Here is a 23,189-nt window from a genome sequence, read left to right as displayed (position 1 = left end):
ACTGAAACACTCACTAAGAAAATTAAGCTCTATTCTGTATGGAAATTTAAGGATATATATATTTACAAATGTACGCTTAATCCTCATTATTGACTAAAACCTTATGAAAAATGCAGCTTCCTTTTAATAATATACATGCATATAATAATATATACATATATGAAATTATCTTCTAAAAAATCCAATTAAATATGTGGGACATATGACTGACTTTTTCAGATGATGCATTAGACAGGGCAGAGTTTTGTGGTTTTTATTTTTATCCCCAATTAGGAAGGAAGTCTAACAGGATGCTTCTCTGGCTAGCTATAGTAATGACTGCTGCTTCTCAGGTTTAGAACTGCTGAATCTACCAGTTATGGTCTTGCTTCTTGATGAGAAAGAAACAAGACATTGAGCATATTGGTTGCTCGGGAGAATCCTACTGGTTAGTGGTTGCATCTCCAGAATAGCCATTGAGGCCAAAAAGAAAAAAGACTAATCAACGTCTCTAGAGCAGCTGGCAACCCCAATAAATTCACTGTGGCAAAAATTAATATCATAACCCTCTAGAGTGACTTGCATTACATGGACAATCTTTTGATGTTCTAAAGATCACATTACTGGGCCAATGTTTGCTTCAGGAAAATGTCTAGTGCTGGTCTCCAGAGCCAATGAATGGTTAAATGCCTTATCTGATATGTCCTTTTTTTAAAACTAAATTATGGATGTGGAGGGTTTGTGCCGTTATGGCACAAAAATATTCATATGTACCTGCTTCAAAATTTCTTGCTCTGAAGAAGGACCCAGGTTGAGTATGAAGGGCAAACTAGTTTATATTACTGATACTACTAATGAAGCAGTCCCTCCCCCAAAAGGCAGAAAAAGTGGAAAAAACAACAATAGTGGTATATCCTCACAATTGAAACAGATGTTTTGTATAACTGCAAGTGTGATAACATTCAAACCTTTCTGTATTATATGTAATAAAAAAAAACAGTTACCAGATTCCATGATCAAAAAACTGTCTTAAAAGTTCAACTGGAGGCTGAGCTCCATATTGCTCCAGTGCAGGCATATTCATATCATCTACAAAGATTACACACTTCTTTCCCACAGGTGGCCCATATATTCCTTTCCGCCTTTTGTCCAACCTGGCCATGATAATGTTCTACAATAAAAAGAGAAGATGTTTCGATTCATTAAAAATAGCTTATGAGAAATAACACATCAAATTATTACATTCTTTTTTTAAAATAAAGGTTAAGATGTGCCTCACATACAATGAAGAAAAAGATATTGCACCAAAGAATAGTGACATGACTCAACTTTAACTGCATAAAATCAACCCTCAACAGATCGAAATACCAATGCAAGAGAGGCAATATTGATTGCCATGCTGATGATCTACAGCTGCAACGTATAGTACCTAAGAAAACTGGAAACACAAGCTTCAGGAAATATTGTATAAACAAATGATAAATAATTTATTACTAAAGATCTTGTTCAAAGACTGAAGCCTATATGCTGAAATCTGTAGCAGAACCAAGTTAAAAGGGGCTGAAATAAGTCCAGAACAATAAGACAATATTTGGAAGTGGCTTACGTGGAAATGGCCCTAATTTACTGAAGTATAAGAAGAACTAAGTACAGTCAGATTTGCAAGATTTTATTATGATAATGAAACTCAATAAAGTAGTTTTAGTCTTCCTATGGAGTCGATTTCCTGGTCTGATCTGGTCTGGTCTGGAACTGAGAATACTTATAAAAGCAACTACCTATGAAATGGACAAAATATAAAAAAACTTGTGGCACTAGTAGGAACATTGTAACACTGAAATATATGCATTATTGTTATTTTTGAAGCTTCATGAATAATCAATCATTTGTTTTACCATCCTCTGATCCCAAGGGAAGATTCAATTTTTCCACTCTAAAGATAAAAGGGCTATCTTGTATAATTATTGTGAAGAAAATTAAAATAACTCATCTACATAATGACACTCAAATAGCTTTTTCCACATGCATCCATAATAAATGCAGGTAGCCACTTATGGCCAACATATGCTGACAAACACATTAATTCACCTCTGACAGGAATACATCTGTGGCAGTTTTCCTCCTGATTTAATCAGATATTGACCCAGATGATTGAAAGTATGTAAAACTAAACGGAGATGCAAGCCACATTGTGCTGCAGAGTATATTGCAGTTTGATATATTTCTGGCACACAAAATGCAAATAAAGCAGATTCATACAAATGTTAATGTACCTTGTAATTTAAAATGATGGTTGATAAAAGGTTTGTGGGTATGTAAACAACTGATCCTGAATCTTAAATAAAATAGGTTGCCTATGGTTTTTTTTTTTTAATTTGATTTATATGCCGCCCTTCTCCGGAGACTCAGGGCGGCTTACAATGCGCTAAGCAATAGCTTAAATATATATTTTATTATCAATTATATTGTTTAGCTAAGTAAATGATGGAAGTAAATGAATATTCATGTCAAATGAATCTAAATGTAATCTGCAAGCCTAAAGCAAAGTAGGGTTCCAGCAAAAATAAATTTAAAAAAAATCAAATTTTAATTAAGGATTCCAAGTAATTTCAAAGAGAACTATTTCACCAACCTGGGTCTGATTGGCACTGGTTCGAGCTGAAAAGTTAAGGAAGAATGGGAAATAGAGATCCTTTTGTAAATTGTTCATTAGCTTGTCTTTTACATATACAGACTTCCCAGTACCAGTAGGTCCCACAAACAGCAGTGCCCTTGGAAAGAAATTCAGACAGACATTAGTTTTTCATGACTAGGCTAGACTAGATAGTTGGAACTATTAAACAACAACCATTGATTCTGAACATTTTTAATTGCTTGAGAATCATATGATTGCTTTATAATTTTAGTTACCTATTCATGGAATCATAGAGAAATAAAAGAATAAATGCAATTGAAATGTATGTAGAAGTCCAATATACTTTATTGAGACTGGCTATAATAACAAACTTGCAAGTTTGATTGTGCTATACCTCCTCCTTCCTATACTTCAGTGGATTTGGAAGGTGTCCATCTGAGCTACTTACAAACATTATCTGTCTGTTGTGGAATTAAAATCATCTCCCCTGAGTGGCAAAACTGACAACATTAGCACAGTGGTGAAATGTAAAATTTGTTACTACCGGTTCTGTGGGCGTGGCTTGGTAGTGGTGGGGTAATGCATGGCCAACTTTTTTTTTCTTTTAAAACCATTTTTTCTACAACTTCTTCAGCTGAAGAGGTTGTAAAAAATGCTTTTAAAAGCCTCTGACGATCCCAGCTGAGTTGCCTGATTGTCAGAGGTTTTGCTTTCGTTTAAAAACATTTTTTCTACAACCTCTTTGGACGAAGAAGTTGTAAAAAAAAAAGCTTTTAAAAGCCTCTGACGATCAGGCAACTCAGTTGAGATCGTCAGAGGCTTTTAAAAGCATTTTTTCTACAACCTCTTCCGCCGAAGAGGTTGTAGAAAAAATGCTTTTAAAAGCCTCTGACGATCCCAGCTGAGCTATGCGATCATCAGAGGCTTTTTTTTTACTTTTAAAAGCTTTTTTTTGGCCAAAGAGGTTGTAGAAAAAAATGCTTTTAAAAATAAAAAAAAAGCCTCTGATGATTGCGCGGCTCAGCTGGGCATGGGGGGGGGCAAGGATTTTTGCTACTGGTTCTCCGAACCACCCGCTGCCCTTGCTACCGGATCGGGTAATGCAGGGAGCATTTCACCCATGCATTAGCACCTCTCTGTTTTCCCAAGCTTTTGGTTGACTTTTAATTGTATTTTAACTTTGTTGTAATTGTTAGTTTTTAAAATGGCTGCAGTGCTACTGCCTAGTTTGTATAATGCTTTTATTTTGTAATTTATTTTATGTTATCATATGGGGTTTTAACTGAGCATATATTTTAGTGAGTTATATTGTGCACTGCGGAGAGAGGTTTGGCTATCACGCAGTTTAAAAAATTAATAAATGAAATAAAGAAAACTACAATTGAACTGGGTTTAGAACCTCTGGTCAAGAGGAACTTTTAACAGGGCACTGCTATTATACCTTTTAATGTTTACTCTTTTTACACAGCTCCTAAGTTAGCTGCTTTATTTCACCAAGGTATTTTACTATTACAGCAGTCACACTTAGTCAGTTCCATTTCTCCGTTGTTCAAGGATAAGCACATCTCAAGCTCTTGTGTTGCTAGAAAAAGAGTACTATAGAAGGAAGGAAGCCTATATCCCCATAGACTATTCTTTTTTAATTACTTAAAAAGAATTATTACTGTTATTAGAAATAAGGTAAAATCCAATAGTGTCCATTGGAATAGAAATAGAAATTGAACCTTCTGCATAAAGCAGTGGATCAACATATTGGCTCAACAGTCCAATATGTTAACCTATGTAAATTAATAGAAACCAATCTTTTATAGTTTATCAGGATTTATTGAGATAAATCCATGCATTTAAACCCAATGGAAGTACTTGTCTATAAAGGTATTTAACAGTGAATTCACTTCATTATTTTTCTGAGAACATAGTAAAATCTAAGATGAAAATGGAACTCTTCTGCAGATAATTTCCCTTCCCTCTATTTTACGGTGGCCTGTGGTGCAGATACATCCTATTGCACATTGGCTTGAAATATGTATGTGGTGAAGTGGTGCTAGAAAGGGCAATGAAATGAAATGAAATGAAATGAAATGAACTTTAAAGAAATTGAGCATTCTATTTTCTTAGAGAAAGTTCTACAATTCTAAATATATTATGATACAATAATAATATACTATGAGCAATTATGCAAAAATTTAAGATAAAAGTTAATACTCTTTAAACCAGGTATATACAAGAACATATTGTTTTAAATAATATTTTCTGGAGCTTAATATTAGAAACACAATACTACTAAATTCTTGTTTGCTAATTAGACTATAAAATAACTTCTGGCTTTACATAAAGAGCTCATATGGAAAATGAAACATTTGTATAATTAAAGGAAACATCTTCTTACCTTCCATATTTAATGCATAATTCCATCAAATAGGTATATCTGACTGTGTCCATTGTTGGAACTATAATGTCTTGAACTTTAATACTTTTATCATTATAATTGATGCTTTTAACAGCTTCATTCCAATGTGCCCAACGGCCTTTTCCTTTTAACTGTGAAGAAATGCAGAAATAAATTCTGTTTCATTAGAACTTGATAGATATCAGCATCTCTTTTAATATCAAAGCAGTTAAGTTAAAACAATGAAATGTGTAAAGAATAAAATATTAGGTAACTTAAGTGCATTTTGTGTTTCTATAACAATAGTGAGGGCCCTTGCACACATGGTAGGCACCTCTCTGTTTTTGTTAGAAGTTATACTAATGATAACACTTTTTTTCCCTTTAAACCGTATTCTCTAGAACAGGGATTCCTAAACATTTTGTCACCACAACTCATTTTAATGTAATACCTCCCTTAAAAATACAAATATCAAATGAATATAAATAAACAATAAAAGCAATACAATGAAACTTTGGGAAAGGTAGATTATATTGTAACAATGGATTTTGTTGTCCATTGTTCTTCACACCTTCCCTGGGCTCTGTCTGCACCTCCCCAAGAGAAGTATTTCTCGTAGGTTGGGAAATCCTGCTCTAGAAAAAACAAATACTGGTAAATATATTTTATTGACTGCAAGTTAAACTTTTGCAAACATCCCCCCGCCCCCATCCACCATATCAATAGTTTCTCACTACTGCTTCCTGTAAAAACTAAATGGGAAGGAAGATTTTACCTATTTTCTCTTCTATTAGAAAGGGATGTTAAAGAGGTTTATCTTAATGACAATCACTTAAAAAAATTATTACATCTTTCATGACTTTTTTAACACTTGCTCATATGCACAGATTATCTGAGACACAACTAACATTTAATGAAAGCTACTATTAGTGGTGATTTGTTTCTTTCTCATATAACAAATATGACAACAAATATAAAAAATTAAAATAGCTATCAATAATTCTAGAGCAGATTCCATACCTCAAACATATAATCATACACCAATCCTTTTTCTTCAAATGGATGTTCCCATTTTCCTATGGTTGCTGGTATTGGATGTTCATCCAACTTTCCTATGACAATATCTCTCATAAAGTTATCAAATATAATCCGACCATCACTATCACAGGTTGCTCCAATAGACCAAATCATAGCAAAAGCAAAACAACCCTTCCAAAAGAATAAATAAATAATTTGTATTTTCATAAAATATGTTCATGGAGAAATTAGTAGCTAAGTATAAATATTTTAACTTCAGTACATTTGCTACAGTTATAGCAAATTTCCAGATAAAAGATTTGAAGTGTATATTATTTATCTAGAATAACACAATATTTTATACTTTGTCTTACATTAACTGTAAAAATGGTGAACTCAAAAGGCTGAAATTTATAAAAAAAAATTATAACCAATTTTCAAGTTTGAAACATATGTTAAATTATGAGACCAACCGTAACCCATTTATGAATATTTTTATTGCTTGGATCTTTTTTCGCTTTGTGACACAATAGTATTTCCAACAGCCGAATGAGAGATACCACATTATTGCTATTGCTGGTGGGAACTAACTCCTGTAAGAGAGAAAGAGTAATAGTACTTAAGTACATGTGCAGGACAGATATAGAGGTTTATATTATAATATTGTACTATAAATTTAAGTTTTACCGCATTTTATATTTTAAGAGTGCAAATTCTGAACAGCTACAGATATAGTGATATTTTAATATCATTGTGATATCATTTCAAGTGATATAATTGTAATATTTTATTAAAAGTTTATAATTGTTTTTGTTTCATGGAGCCTTTTTTTATTACTCATAAAAGTTTTATTACTCATAAAACTTACTCAACAAATAACTTTTATTATTTTTTGTAACAGATCATCATAGTGAATGTACAGAAAACCTTAAGTCATACAAATTAAAATTATCCACTCATGTCAGCTAAGAAATGCTGGTTGGTCAGACCAGGAGACGTGCCTTTTCTGATATAAGACCTGTCCTATGAAATATTTTCCCTAGGGAGATTAGAATGGCCCCAATCCTGATGGTCTTTGTAACCAGGCACAAAAGAACTGGTTATGTGTTGGCCTGAGGCCCCAAGTGTGTGAAGGGCTGGGTTGGGGTTCCTTAATGTTTATACCTTCATCAGCTGCTAATTTTAATTTTTATATGGCTGGTTGTGATTTTTTATTTTAATTTTGTTCTTCATATAGACTCACTTGTTGAGATGAGTAGCATGCAAATTGATCAGAGAGTAACTGATTCTTTGGGAGGTTTCTATCCATTCATTTCCAAGGTTCCATTCATATCAACACATTATCCCTTCCCATCTTAATTTGATGATCTAGGTTAAGTTTGCACAACAGAGGTTAAACTATCCGTATAATTAGATAATTCCAATTTTTAGATTACTTCCTCCAGCAATTTCATGCAGATGTTTAAAAAATGAGGGTGGAGGGCATGGATAAAGCCTAGCAGACACAGGATGAAACAGAAGTCACCGTCTTTGAACGCATCCCTCCAGGTAACTAAGGCCAAAACCTTCCAACCCAAGAACTAATCTACAACAATTCCTTATGGATAACAGCAAACAAATTTTGAGAGTTCTAGCAGATTTTACAACCTACTACGAGTAGGATTCAAAAGACCAGTCTTAGTATAAGTAGTCCTCATTTAGCAGCTGCCTTGTTTAGTATGATCAACCTTGCATATATCACCTTCACAAGTCTGTAAAGCAAAGGAAAGCTAAATTGAGATCATAAGCAGTTTGTTTTCACTTAATGATTGCTTTGCTTAATAACCAAGGTGCTGGTCCTTATTGTGATTGCTAAATGAGAACTACCTATACTCCAAGCAGTTTATTTATATCTTTGAATTATACAAACTTAAAAATATCTAGAATTCCAAACAGAAAGCTGGCTTCACAAACATATGATTCTGTCAACAAAAATAGGCTGATTAAATCGTTTTCCTGAGAGAATGTCAAATTACCTTGCACTGTTTCCAACGAACTCGCAAAGCAGGAGGTACTAACCAATCAAAAAGTTCTTCAAACAGGTCTTGGAATTCCTTTTCATTCAAGGGTTCAGGAAGTGTGCTCAACCATGAAGTAACAAGTGGCTTCCATCCCAACTGCGAAGGTTCTAAATAAATCATTCCACATCGACTGACTGTAGCTGGCTACAGCAGAATAATAAATGTATTTTTAGAATCTCATTCTGGTTCTAATTTCAAATTCAAAAAACTATTTTAACTTGCTTTTAACTTACGGAAGCCTGAGATAGATCCATAGCCTCAAAGATGAGGCTCATCTGAGGTGACATTTGAATAATTTCTCCACTCATCAAACATAGCTGAAAACAAAAACAGATACCAAAAAATATCCAAATTATATGTGTGCAATCCTTTTATAAAGGATTCTACTAACTTTGGGTTGAGAAAGAAAGTGTCTCAGTTAAGGCCAACCTAGTAGATGCATTCAGAATAGCTGAACATAAAAATCACCATAGTTTCTATAAGATTTATCATGCCTTGAAAGTTGTCCTGAGGAAGAATACAATACAGGTAAATCCTTGACTTATGACCACAATTGAGCCCAGAATTTACATTGTTAAGTGAGACATTTGTTAAGTGAGTTTTGCCCCATTTTACGACTTTTCTTGCCACAGTTGTAAAGTGAATCATTGCAATTGTTAAGTGAATCTGGTTTCCCCATTGACTTTGCTTGTCAGAAGGTCACAAAAGTTGATCACATGATCCTAGGACACAGCAAAGGTCATAACTATGAACCAGTTGCCTAACATCTGAATTTTGATCACATGATCATGAGGATGCTGCAAAGGTCATAACTATGAAAAACAGTCATAAGTCACATTTTTCAGTGCCGTTGTAACTTTGATCAATTACTAATCGAACTGTTGTAGGTCGAGAACTACTTGTAATGGGACAGTGAGTAAACTGAGGTTTGCTGGGTGCAGTCCACGAGAGCAATTCTGTTGCTTTTACTAGTAAAAAATGGTAAATCTTAATGTATTACTTAAGGACAAGCTTTGTAAGTATTTTTAAAAGATAGGATTTATATTAGAAAGCTTTTCCAAGGCACTTGGCTGTTACATTCTTGCTCAACACATGAATTAATTGTTTTCATTTCCTTTTCTGCAGTTGCTTGTATTCAACCCTTTTTTATTTTTTTAATCATGCACCTTCTTTCCTTTAACGTATTTTTAAAAATGTGAGCTATCATACCTATTGCACTGCTAAGCCTTTTTTAAAATAGGCACAATGAAGGTTGTTGCTGAAATATAATTTGTTTTCTTTTTTATGATAAACTATATGAATTAAAAAATAAGTAATAGGAAAAAGAAATTAACTCTCTAAATTCTCTTTAACTGAAAATTAAGTATATGTCTGCAATAATTGAAAGAAGAGGTAATTTGGAAGCTAATGCAATCCCCCCCCCACCCAACAATCCAAGGTAATGAATAGCATTACCTTTTTGTTGTCATCCAACACAGTGTTCATACTTTCTATCCAAAGAGTATCAATAGGACCATCAAAAACAACCCATTTGCGGTCAGGTGTTTCAGTTAAAGCAAATTCTCGAAAAGTATTGGCCACTATGCCATCTGTCCACTAGAATGAACAAGAGAGACATGAGGAAACTTTAACTGCTTATATTGCCCTAATATGTGTATTGATTTGGGAAAGAGTGTGTGTGTGTGTATATATATATGTATGTATGTGTGTATATGTGTGTGTGTGTGTGTGTGTGTGTGTATGCAAATCTTGGTGTATTCAGGTCTTCTCCCGTGTAAGATTGAGAGCACTTTGGCAACGTTTCAGCAGAATCTCATCTGCCATCATCAGGTTTATGCAAGGGGTCTTTTGCAGCAACTGCTGTTACTATTTCAAATCTGGTGCTGGTAGTCTGCTTTACTGGGATGGCTCCACCTCTTCGTTCTGATTGGTTGGGAGTCCCAGTCTGTGTCTATTGGCTTGGCTTCGGGTGTATGGTTATTAGGAGAATAAATGCACGCATTGCAGAACACAAGAATGCAGAGGAAAAAACTTCCTCTTTTCCAGCACCTTAAAGCTACAGGACTTGAAATTGATGTTGAAGGAACCAAATTAATCTCCAAAACTGAACACCTCAACAAGAGAATAATTATGGAAGCCATTGAAATAGAAAAACGCCCCCATAACATGAATAATCACATGAATCTTGTTATAGGGGATATAGACATGGAACCCTTGTCATGGACTGACCACTCACTCCTTCGCCTAGATCTTCGAACCGCGACCCCTCGCCGCAGGGAGGCGGACCCAATTAGATGGATCCGCCCCAGGCGCCTGATGGATCCTGATAGGTTCCAGACGGAGCTTGGGCCATTTCCTGAGGATCTAGCACATGACTCGGCCGAGGACCTGGTAGCCGCCTGGGATCGGGCGGCTGGTGGGGCCTTGGACCGAGTTGTGCCTTTGCGGCCTCTGACCCGATGCCGATCCCGGGTGGCTCCTTGGTTTACTGAGGAGCTGAGGGAAATGAAGCGCCGGAAAAGACGCCTGGAGAGCGGTTGGAGGGCCAGTCTCGCTGAATCTGATCGAACACTGGTAAGGTCGCATATTAAGGCCTACCTAGTGGCGATAAAGACGGCAAAGTCTAATTACTTTTCCGCCTCTATTGCGTCATCAGGGAATCGTCCGGCCGCCCTGTTTAGGGTGACCCGCGCCCTGCTCCATCTGGGAGTGCGGGAGGATCCCTTAGAAGGCAGGGCGGAGGATTTCGGACAATACCTGTATGACAAAATCGCTCAGATCCGGGGGGATTTGGACTCTGACTGGGTAGATCAGGGCAGGGTGACGAGGAACAGTCTTGAGAATGTTATCTGGGAGGAGTTTGATGCTGTGACTCCCGATGATGTGGACAGGATTTTGGGGAGACTTAGTGCGGCCACATGTTTACTGGACCCGTGTCCCTCCTGGTTGGTACTGGCTTCCCGGGAGGTTACACGAGGCTGGCTCCAGGGCGTCATTAATGCTTCCTTGAGTGAGGGTCACTTCCCCGCTGCCCTGAAAGAGGCGGTGGTGAGGCCTCTCCTCAAGAAGCCGTCCCTGGATCCAGCAATATTGGCTAACTATCGTCCTGTCTCCAACTTTCGCTTCATTGCGAAGGTTGTTGAGAGTGTGGTCGCGCAACAGTTTCCACAATTCCTGGAGGAAACATCCTATCTGGATCCGTTCCAGTCGGGTTTCAGGTCTGGGCACAGCACGGAAACAGCATTGGTCGCGTTGGTTGATGATCTCTGGAGGGCTCGGGACAGGGGTTATTCCTCTGTTCTGGTCCTATTAGATCTCTCAGCGGCTTTTGATACCATCGACCATGGTATCATGCTGCACCGGCTGGAAGAGTTGGGGGTGGGAGGCACCGTGTTACGGTGGTTCTCCTCCTTTCTCTCCGACCGGTCGCAGTTTGTGTTGGCAGGGGGGCAGAGGTCGACCTCGAGGCCTCTCATTTGTGGAGTGCCGCAGGGATCGGTCCTCTCGCCCCTTCTGTTCAACATTTATGTGAAGCCACTGGGCGAGATCATCCGTGGCTTTGGGGTGAGATACCACCAGTACGCTGATGACACCCAGCTGTACATCTCCACCCCAGGCCACCCCAACGATGCCCTTGAAGTGATGTCCCAGTGCCTGGAGGCTGTGCGGATCTGGATGGGGAGGAACAGGCTCAGGCTCAACCCTTCCAAGACTGAGTGGCTGTGGCTCCCGGCATCCCGATATAGTCAGTTGACTCCATCACTGACTATTGGGGGCGAGTCTTTGGCCCCCACTGAAGGGGCTCGCAATCTGGGAGTCCTCCTGGATAGGCAGCTGTCTTTGGAGGAACATCTGACGGCTGTTACCAGGGGGACCTTTTATCAGGTTCGCCTGATTCGCCAGTTGCGGCCCTTTCTTTTTTTTTTTTTATTGCAAAAGTTTTACAATTACATTTTCACCCCCTTTTTCACCCCCCACCTCCCGCCCCAAACCTCCCATCCTCCCTAACCCTCCCTAACCCTCCCCCCCCAGACTTCCCTATTACTTACTCATAACTAATGACACTAATATATAAGCCTGAACCCGTCCCTCCCCCTATAAAATTTTTCCTCTTTATCCCTTTGCATTAAAATATTTCTAATACATTATTTTCAAATAAAAGCTATTTGATACTTTCTAGTTTGATATTTGTTCTGAACATATTCTATCCACCTTTTCCATTCCCATTCATAAGTCTCTTGTGAACAATCTTTTAAATACGCTGAAATCTTCGCCATCTCTGCAAAACTGGCCATCTTCACAGTCCATTCCTCGATAGTGGGCAAAGCTTCATTCTTCCAGTATTTACCTATCAACAGTCTTGCTGCTGTTATCATATACAATATCAATTTTGTTTCACCCAATGTAAAACCCTTAACTATACCCAATAAAAACAGTTGTGGAGAAAACTGAATTTTTTTCTTCAAAACATTCTGCATGACCCACCAAATTTTTATCCAAAAAGCCTTAACTTTCCTACAGGTCCACCAAACATGATAATACGTAGCATCCAAACATTCGCATCTCCAACATTTTGGCTGAACATTAGGGTACATACATGACAACTTTTTGGGATCTAAATGCCATCTATAAAACATTTTATAGAAATTTTCCCTCAGATTCTGCGACTGTGTAAATTTAACATTCTGAACCCAAATTTTTTCCCATGTTTCCAACATCACTGGTTCTTCAAAATTTTGTGCCCACTTAATCATACAATCTTTAACTAATTCGGTTTCTGAGTCCCTTTCTAGCAAAACATTATAAAGCCTTTTAATATGCATTGGACCTTTCTCTTTTATGTGTCTAACCAATTCTTCCTCATGCAACATAATACCAGTTTTTTGGTCCTCTTTCCATCTCAATTGTAATTGATTATATTGTAACCAAGTTAGATTAAGTCCTTCATCCAACAGTGTCTGTAATGTCTTCAGCTGCCATCTGCCCGCATCTGTAAAAAGAACCTCTTTATATAAAAACCCCCCGAGTGACATTATATTTGTATTCCACAAAGTATGACCAAGATCCAACCATAGCGGTATTTTGTAATCCCATTTGAGTCGGTGCTTCTTCCAAACTCTCATCAAGGAGTCTCTAAGTATATGGCTTTTAAATACTTTATCTACTTTGTCGTCATAAAATAAATAAGCATGCCATCCAAATTCGAGATCAAAACTTTCTGCGTTTAGTATTCCAGTCTTTTTACTTCCAAACCAATCACTTGTTAAAGTTAAAGCTGCAGCATCATAATATAACTGTAGGTTTGGGAGTTTAAGGCCTCCTCTTTCTGGAACATCTTGCATAATTTTCAGTTTCACTCTCGGCTTCTTCTCGTTCCAGACAAACTTATTCACACCAGACTGCCAAACTTTCAATTGTTTATCACTTTTAAGCACCGGAATCATTTGAAACAAAAACAGAAGTCTTGGCAAAATATTCATCTTAACTGCTGCTATTCTTCCAAGTAAAGACAGTTGCAGCTTTTTCCAGGTCTCCATATCTTTCTGAACCTCTCGCCACAACACCTCATAATTATTTTGAAACAATTTCAAATTTGATTCTGCAACCTGAACTCCAAGATATTTTACCTTAGGTACAATTTCAAAACCTGCCCTCCTTTCAAGCTCATATTTACGATCTTGTGTCATATTTTTAACTATCATTTTGGTCTTTTTTGAATTCAGTCTAAAACCTGAAACTCTACCATAATCTTGTATAATGTCATTCATCAAGATTATTGATTCCATTGGTTGTGATAGGGTAACCACCAGATCATCTGCAAATGCCTTTATTCTGTAATCCTCTTGCCTTATCATTATACCTTTCAAAATTTTTGAGTCCCGTATTGTGTTTAACAAGACTTCCAATGTTAAAATAAATAAAAGTGGGGACAACGGACATCCCTGTCTTGTTCCTTTTTCAATTTTAAACTCTGTCGTCAAACTTCCATTAATAATAATCTGTGCCTTTTGCTCTTGATAAATTGCTGAGATTGCCTGTATAAATTGGTCCCCAAAGTTCATCTTTTTTAAAGTCTTTAATAGAAAATTCCAATCCACTCTATCAAAGGCCTTCTCTGCATCCAAAAAAGCCAGCACTGCAGGAATCTGTTTATTCTTATCAAGATATTCCAATAAATCTATTACTTGCCTTACATTGTCCTTCATATATCTGCCTTCAATAAATCCCGCTTGGTCCTCATGAATCACCTTTTGAATTACTGGCATCAATCTGTTGGCTAATACCTTCGCATAAATTTTATAGTCTGTATTCAAAAGAGATATTGGTCTATAATTCTCTGGTTTTTTAGGACCAACTTGTTCTTTTGGTATCAAAGATATATAAGCAGTTGTCCAAGATGGGGGTATTTTACCCCCTTGTTGAATGTTACAAAATAAGTCTCTAAGTTGTCCCACCATTTCAGCTTGCAAAGTTTTATAATACACTGCAGTCAGACCATCCGTGCCAGGAGCTTTGGCTGTTTTTAACTGTTTAATTGCTGCTGTTATCTCCTCCTCTGTTATGGGATAATTCATTCTTTCCTTTTGTTGATCGGTAATTTTTGTAATTCTCTTATCATTTAAATATTTTTCTATAAGTCCATTCTGCACCTCTTCTTTAGCATATAATTTAGTATAATAATCCACAAAAGCTTCTTTAATTAATTTTTGTTGAAAGATTTCTTTCCCGCCAATATCAATACTATCAATAGTCCGTATACTTTGTTTTTTCCTCAATGTGTAAGCCAACCATCTGCCCGGTTTGTTAGCGTTGCAAAATGTATTATGCTTCGCATATTGTAGGCTTGTTGCAACTTGTTCCGCCATAAGCATTTGAAATTGGTCCTTCAAAAGTTTTATAGCACCTCGAATTCTTTCATCTGTTGGATTTTTAATAAGTAGCTGTTCTTTATTCTTTATTTCCATTTCCAACTCGATTCTTTTCTTTTGTCGGAACTGTCTATGTTTAGAGTTCATATAGATAAGTACCCCTCTCATATAAGCTTTACTTGCATCCCAAACAATTTCGATTGGAGTACCTTTATTCAAATTTATTTCAAAAAATTCTTTCAAGTGCTTTTTAAGTTCTATTATATTTTTTTCGTATCTAAACAAGTTCTCATTTAATCTCCAGGAGCGTCTCTCAACCTTATCCATCTCAATTTCTATCCATACAGGGCTATGGTCAGTCAAAGTTCTTGGAAAAATCTTTGTTCTTTTGGTCTTAACAAGTAGATCATTTGACAACAGGATAAAGTCAATCCTAGAAAAAGATCTATGTCTATCAGAAAAAAAAGTGTAATCCAATACATTTGAATTATGTATTCTCCAAACATCTTTTAATTCCATATCTTCTTTCATATCAAAAAAAGTCTGTGGTAGTCTAATTCTAGACTTTGCCAAGCTCTTTTTATCTAATTTAGAATCAATTACTCCATTCCAGTCTCCCATAATTAAAATAGATCTATAGTCCCATTGCAATATTTTAGTATATAATATCTTATAAAAATAATCCTGTTGTTGGTTGGGAGCATAAATTCCAATCAAAAGAATTGGTCCATTTGCTGTAAGCAATTCAATTGCTACAAACCTACCTTCTTGATCTGCTTCTATAACTTTCGCTGTTAATTTTTTATTTACATAGATAACCACACCATTCTTTTTCTGCGATGTCGAAGATATAAAATGTAATCCTAATTTTGAGTTTATCAAATATTTTTGATCTTGAGTAGTTATATGCGTTTCTTGTAAACATATTATATCATTATTAAATTGTTTCAAATATGTAAATATTTTCTTCCTTTTCTGTGCTGAATTCAACCCATTGACATTCCAAGATAGACACTTAAAGGTCATCGGCCTCTTTCTGGAGCGCGGAGCAATATCTTTGAAGTTCCTCCGAAAGCTTCGATCTCGCTCCTCCCATAGCGCCACTCTCTTGTACGGTACTCTTAACTGCCTTCTTGTCTTGTCTTTCCTGTTGTTGTTGTTGCTGTTGTTTAAATAGCTTAGATTGAGCTCTAGTTATACGTTGATCTTTCACTTCAGCCAACTGAATCAAATCCAAAATTGGAGAAGAATCCAGCAAGGGCTCACTCAAAAAACCTCCTTCTGCACCTTGCACTGTTTCTAATTCCTGCTTAGACTGTTCTTCCAATTGCCTCTCTTCACTCTCCTTAATCTCCAAAACTGTAGATGTACGTGGAGATGGAGTTCTTTCCTTAAGTATAGTACTATAAAAATGTTGTGCCTTCTCCACGGTATTCAGCCGATATCCTTCTCCCTTGTATCTAAAAATTATCCCAGCTGGTGCATCCCACCGGAAAGGTATCTGTAAATTTTTCAATTCCTTAACAAGAAAACCAAATTCTTTTCTAGCTTTCAGCATTTTAGGAGGTAATTCTTTAAAAATTTCAAGTCGTGAGCCCCCCACTTGTATAGAAGTATGAAAAGATTTTTGCAGGATATGATTTCTAATTTCTCTATCAGTGAAATATATCACCACATCTCTAGGCAGTTGTCTTTGTCTGGCCACCCAAGAGTTGACTCTGTAAATTTTATCTATTTTGTGAAATACCAAATCAGGACTAGCTTGTAAAATCTTAGCCAAGGCTTCAGAGCAAACTTGTCTCAAGTCCTGTCTCTCCTCCTCTCGAATTCCCCGAAGCCGTATAGCAAATTCCATCGCCCGGAATTGTATCATAACAATCTCATCTTCAATTCTCTGCATTTTATTGTCAAGTTCATCAATTTTATAATCATTGTCTTTCATCTTGACATTAACTTCTGATTTAAATTCTTCAACTTTAAAATCAACTTTCCCAATAAATTCTACCAGGCCAGACGCCACTTCTGATATTTTTTTGGTCACCTTTTTTTGATTCTGATTCACCATGTCTTTAACTTCATTAATTTCCTGCATAAATTCCTGATGTGATTTTTGAAGTTTATCATCTATCTCCTGTTGGGATTTTTGAAATTTGTCATCCAAAGTTTTAGAAATAAATTCTTTTAAATCTCCCACATCAAATTCTTTTTTCTGAGTTTGTAACTGTTGAGCAGGGGGAGGTTGCTTTTCATGTTTGTGTGTGGGGGATCCCCCCCCTGACGCCTTCCCTTCCTGCTTCTTTGAAGCCATCCTGGCTCGTGATCTAGTTTTTCTGAAAAGGGAGGTTCCTTTTCCTTTCCCTCCTGCACAAAGACTTCTAAAAAAGTCCCCCAGATTTAATCAAATAAAGACTTGAATAAAGCAAAGTCCAGTATTAAAAAAGGAGAAATTATTGTTGCGGCCCTTTCTTGATCGGGATTCCCTGTGCACAGTCACTCACGCCCTCGTCACCTCTCGCCTTGACTACTGTAACGCTCTCTACATGGGGCTCCCCTTGAAGAGCACCCGGAGGCTCCAGCTGGTCCAGAATGCAGCAGCGCGGGTAGTGATGGGAGCAACATGGCGCTCCCATGTAACACCACTCCTGCGCGAGCTGCACTGGCTCCCGGTGGTCTTCCGGGTGCGCTTCAAGGTGTTGGTTATCACCTTTAAAGCGCTCCATGGCATAGGGCCTAGCTATCTCCGAGACCGCCTGCTGCTACCGATGACCTCCCATCGACCCGTGCGCTCCCACAGAGAGGGCCTCCTCAGGGTGCCATCAGCCAAACAATGTAGGCTGGTGGCCCCCAGGGGGAGGGCTTTCTCTGTGGGGGCTCCCACCCTCTGGAATCAGTTGCCCCCGGAGATAAGAAGAATCCAGGACCTCAATGCCTTCCGTCGTTCCCTGAAAACCTATCTTTTTCAGCAAGCCGGGTTGGCTTAAGAAGAAATTTTTAAAATTTTTAAATTCTTTTAATTAGTCTGTGATTTTTAATTTTTTGGGCCAAATTTTATATATATTTTTAAATGTTTTAATATTTGTATTCTATGTTTTTTATCTTGGCTGTACACCGCCCTGAGTCCTCAGGGAGAAGGGCGGTATATAAATTCGAAATTAAATTAAATTAAATTAAATAAACGTGATGATACCTCCCGCCTACCAGACATCTGGAAACTAGCCCTTGTCAACAAACGAGTCCCAGCACCCACAGACAGAAAAATCTACACCCCAGAAGCCAGACACACACACCCCGAGACCTCCAGCCAAATCACATTCCAGCCAGCCACAAAGATGAAGCCCTGCCACCTGGTGGAGAAAAACCATCCATACACCCAAAGCCAAGCCAATAGACACAGACTGGGACTTCCAACCAATCAGAACGAAGAAGTGGGGCCATCCCAGCAAAGCAGACTACCAGCACCAGATTTGAAATAGTAACGGCAGTTGCTGCAAAAGATCCCTTGCATAAGCCTGATGATGGCAGATGAGATTCTGCCGAAACGTTGCCAAAGTGCTCTCAATCTTACACGGGAGAAGACCCGAATACACCAAGAATTGCCTACCTATACCCGTGAAAATCTATGAATATATATATATATATATATATATATATATTACTGAGTGATCAAACTAAGGAGGTTAAGAATTTTTCTCCATGACTGCTGACAACTGTGCAGTGACTTGATAAATTTCATTAAAAACACTTCCACCCTCCAGAATAGCCCCATAATATCTGGCTGTGCTGCCAGGTCTGGGATAGGGTATTTGTGAAGCCCCTGTCACATTTTTTAAATGTTATTGCTATTGTCTTGTGTTGACAGTTATATTTTGCTATGTTATCTTTTAATTATACAATTGATATTTTGTAAGCTTTCTAGAGTCTTTGTGGAAGTGGGTGGCCTTAACTAATCTAATAAAGAAGGACTGATCTTATTCATTTTAATTTGCATTTGGAACATTTCCTGAAAAATGCACAAAAGTATACAAGTACACAGATGCTTATGTATTACAGTGCAGTTGGTCCACCCCATCATCATCTATAAGCAATTTAATGAAGCTACTCTACCTAAAGATTTAAATTACTGTATAAAAGTACTGTATTTTTCAGACTATAAGATGCACTAGTGTATAAAACGCACCAAGATTTAGAAGACGTAAGAAAGGGGGGGGAAGTTTTTGCCCTCTCCGGCCCCCTGGAGCACTCTGCAGGCCTCCCAAACCTTCTGTGTGCCCCGTTTTTATGAAAAACAGTGTTTTTGCCCTCCCCAGCCCCCAGGAGCACTCTGCAGGCCTCCCAAAGCCTCTGTGTGCCCTGTTTTTGCAGAAAACAGACCCGTTTTTCGCCCATTTTTTGCAAAAATGAATGCACAGGGTAGGACTTCGGGAGGCCAAAAATGGCTGTATTTGGTGTATAAGACGCACCAACATTTCCATCCTCTTTGGGGGGGGGAAGTGTGTCTTATACTCTGAAAAATATGATACATCTTTGTAATCTAAGGAATGTATAATGCTTACCTCATGAGATACTGGATCAAATCGTCCAAAGAGTTGCCCCATAGTAATAGCTTTTGGATTGACAGTTCTGTGTATTACCTTTTCTTCTTCTCCATACCCACGCTCGTTCATTAGGGAAAGTGTATCTGCTAATACGTGCAGAACTTTTGTCTTGCCAGAGAAAGGTTCTCCTACAAGCATAAACCTGATAAAATAAAAGTTGTTTTTCAGTATTTTTGTCAGCCCAGAGAAGCAAAGGCATTATTCACATAATTAATCCTGAAGATATCTATACTCATTTAATTGCCACAAAAGTGAAAATGGAATTATAGAAAAGGAAAGAATGAGAGAGGGGGAGCACACTGAGTTTTTATGAAGTTACAGTAAGGAAAACTAGCTGAGCTTTTCAAGCAGAATAGCATCCCTCCAGAATATCAGTCAGGCTCCATTGGTTTTCTGTAACTGATTAAAAATCCAAATTATTTCAGAGAGCCTTTTGGGGTGTGTTGGGATACTATTGCTTGTCAATAGTTTATTTAATGTGTCATTGTGGTTGTTTTATTGTTTGTTTCTTTTATACAGTATTTACACTATATACATTTAATGTATTTTATGGACATATGTTTATCATCAGGTGAGCAAAATAATTAATTAAATAATGAAACCCAATTCCAACAGTTCAATCATAACAACAGCAATAGCACTTAGACTTATATAGTCTTATAGTGCTTTACAGCACTCTCTTGTATGTATGCAAGCTGCATGTATCCATTCACTTTTCAATTGGAAGATTGAAAACTTTCACACTTTTTCTCCAACAATGCAAGGTGATCATACATTAGGTATAGTTATAGAGATATGTTTGACATATTGCACTAAAGTTAAAATGTGCCGGAATACTATGTGAATCCAATCATAGACTCCCTGTGGTGAATCATAGAACCCAATTATAGACTCCCTGTGGTGTATTTTCACTTTTAATACAAACTTGAATTTCCCTAAACAAATACATTATAATCAGGAGTTCTGAATTTTTTAATATAGTAGTGTCATTTTGATAATTCACTGTATGGACCAACCTTATCAGATTAATTCCATTGGGTCTATTGAAGATGATAAAAAAAAGCATGCCAAAGCCCAAGAAATATTGTAAAAAACTTTATTAATACAAAAAAAATTGAACCCTTTATGTATTGTATTTTTTCTTACCACTGACTCCTGTTCTTCTCTATCTGCTTCATTCCAAAATCTGGACTGACTCATTTCTCTAAACAGAATACCCTTAAAACCTGACTAATGTCTAGGAGTGGATTACAACAGAACACTGCAAGTTCATACAACTGCGATTATGTAATGGAATGGAATGGCTTGTTTTCTTGCTTTATATTTTTAAAAAGAACTCCATGGTAAGTAAGAAAAAAATGAGATTATATTGAAGTTATGAAGTAAACCTGAGTACACAGTTCATCACCTATACTAGCATGGTTAAATCTTCTTCTATCACCATTATATAATGGAAAAGTTAAGGTTTTTGTTCTCTGACCCATGCATCTAACCATAGCATATACATGGTATGGCATGTTATAGCATCATCTTTCTCCTACCCATCCCAATCATATCACTTTTATCTGATCCCCAATGGGATAGCCTTACATTATTCTTAATTATAATGGCGTTAACATTTTCTCCTGTAAATCAACTATTATATTGATGAAACCATAACAAATACATATAAAGTTTACTTATCATAAATGTACTTACCCATGTCTAACTATCATCATTTCATAAGTCTGTATCATCTTTTCTAGAAAAACTTTAACGGGCTGGACATTATGCTCTTTACAACATTCATTTGCACATTCCAGAAAATCCTGAAATACAATAAAAAAATAAATTCTATATTTTTATTTCTTGAATATAACTGAATAATATAATTCAAAATATAACATTGCTCAGTATCAGGAATATGTTAAAAATGGCCCTGGAAAGAAAATTAAAACTGAAGTATGTCACATTTATTTATTTAATGAATGTAATGTATTTATTTATTCAATTTATGTGGCCATGGTCTCTCACCCTACTTATTACAACTCCAGTAGGTAGCTAATGTTCGATTAAAAATAAAGAATAACTGAAAGCAAAACCCAAAGTAGAAATAAAACACAATGTATTGAGAGGGAACACAATTAGTCACTTAATCCTTAAAAAATGGCTCAGCTAATACCATTGTCTATTGGCCAAATACATTTTTCAAATCTTATAGGAGGCCACAGGATCAGAGCCCTCTGAATTTCTGATAGGGCAGGCACCATGACAGAAACAGGCTTTCTATGCCCATCAGATAAAGGCCCAAAGCAATTCCAATCTATTGGGTCTTGTGGAATGGGCAGAAATGTTCAGAGATAGGCAGTCCTGAAAACAGTCTGCTTTATGCCATGGACAGCTTTACAAATCTAACCCGCATCTTAAATTGCATCCAATAGTGTGTTTGAAGTCAGTGCAGCTTGCGAAGTAATGCTACAACCTGAGTGTGCCATGGTGTACCCGTAACTACCCACACCATTGACTTCAGAATACTCTTTAAAAGTAGCCACATGTAGAGTGCATTGCAATCATCTAACCAGGAACTGATCAAAGCATGAATGTGAACATATTGCACAATCCTTCATAATGTACTGAATAATCCTAAATATGTTAAACAAGAGTTTAATTATGTTCAACTACAATACTTTGTAGTTGACTTTTGAGTGGGCATGCATAGAATTATACTGTCAGTCAGCTATTCTGATTGTTTGTTAATGGAGTTGGACTTTATAAATTATGAAGACACTGAAAAACATATTTATCAAGAAAGATTAGCTATATTACCAAGTTTTAAAAAAGCATTCTAGAAGCAAAGACATAAATGTCAAAATTAAGCCCATTTTGAAAGAATGAAATGTGTTTCATTAATTATTAAAAGTTAAAGAACTTCTACAAATAGATTGAATTTGAATGAATTTTTGTTTCACAGAAATGATCTAAACTTTCTTACCATAATTACAACTCAAAACTTTGTCTTCATTGTGCATATGTAGCAAATAATTATTAATTAGGGCAAATAAAAATATTACTGGCAAACAACTTTCTACCAATATACTCACACTGTAGTCAGCTTCAGGAAGCTTAATGCCTGGAAATAAATCACTTGTAATCCCCATAAATAGAGGTATGTCATGAGACAAAAATTTAGGCTCATTTACATCTTTGATTGATCGAAGGAGCTGACAAAACAAAAAAAAAAGCAACTTAATTAAACAAAAAGACTATTATTAATTCAAAAATATCCACTTAACCTGAATGGATTAATTTCAAATTTGTAAACCACAAGGTAGTTCTTACCAGTATATCTTCATTCTCTGTTGGAAATTTTAGTTTTAAGTTACCAGCAGCTATTAGTACTGCTTTGACTGCACGCATTCCATAGTCATAATGAAACTGAGATGAAAGTTGTTCTGAGCACAATCTGTAGGTCATCACTATCTTCACAGACAATGGCTTAGCATTCAGAAATCCATAAGAATATAGAGAGATTTCAGCAATGAGGGCATAATTAGGAACCATCATGGCAACTGTTCGGAAAAGAACCTAAAAGAATAGAATGTATATTCTTATATATATATGTACATATGTATTGCTATTATCTCTGAAAACTAGTATCATAAAATT

The 23,189-nt window shown here is 36.7% G+C and overlaps 1 protein-coding gene across 1 annotated transcript in view; it reads right to left on the bottom strand.

Moving 5' to 3' along the window:
• Nucleotides 1–23,189, bottom strand: part of DNAH12 (dynein axonemal heavy chain 12) — a 121,957-nt gene that overhangs the window by 47,603 nt on the left and 51,165 nt on the right. Inside the window, exons 30-41 of the mRNA XM_070934365.1 lie at nucleotides 22,863–23,108; nucleotides 22,625–22,744; nucleotides 21,243–21,352; nucleotides 19,503–19,686; nucleotides 9,536–9,676; nucleotides 8,314–8,397; nucleotides 8,036–8,224; nucleotides 6,494–6,613; nucleotides 6,024–6,212; nucleotides 5,004–5,155; nucleotides 2,612–2,750; nucleotides 984–1,150 (exon numbers count right to left, since the gene is read on the bottom strand). Of these exons, the coding sequence (XP_070790466.1) occupies nucleotides 984–1,150; nucleotides 2,612–2,750; nucleotides 5,004–5,155; nucleotides 6,024–6,212; nucleotides 6,494–6,613; nucleotides 8,036–8,224; nucleotides 8,314–8,397; nucleotides 9,536–9,676; nucleotides 19,503–19,686; nucleotides 21,243–21,352; nucleotides 22,625–22,744; nucleotides 22,863–23,108 (1,841 nt within the window). The remainder of the gene's footprint in view (nucleotides 1–983; nucleotides 1,151–2,611; nucleotides 2,751–5,003; nucleotides 5,156–6,023; nucleotides 6,213–6,493; nucleotides 6,614–8,035; nucleotides 8,225–8,313; nucleotides 8,398–9,535; nucleotides 9,677–19,502; nucleotides 19,687–21,242; nucleotides 21,353–22,624; nucleotides 22,745–22,862; nucleotides 23,109–23,189) is intronic.

Source organism: Pituophis catenifer, unplaced genomic scaffold (genome assembly GCF_029215685.1).
Source record: "Pituophis catenifer annectens isolate HBS135680 unplaced genomic scaffold, rPitCat1.0.hap2 SCAF_2, whole genome shotgun sequence".
Taxonomy (NCBI): domain Eukaryota; kingdom Metazoa; phylum Chordata; class Lepidosauria; order Squamata; family Colubridae; genus Pituophis; species Pituophis catenifer.
The sequence above is the reverse complement of the archived record's forward strand: the minus strand, read 5'-3'. Positions and strand labels throughout refer to the sequence as shown.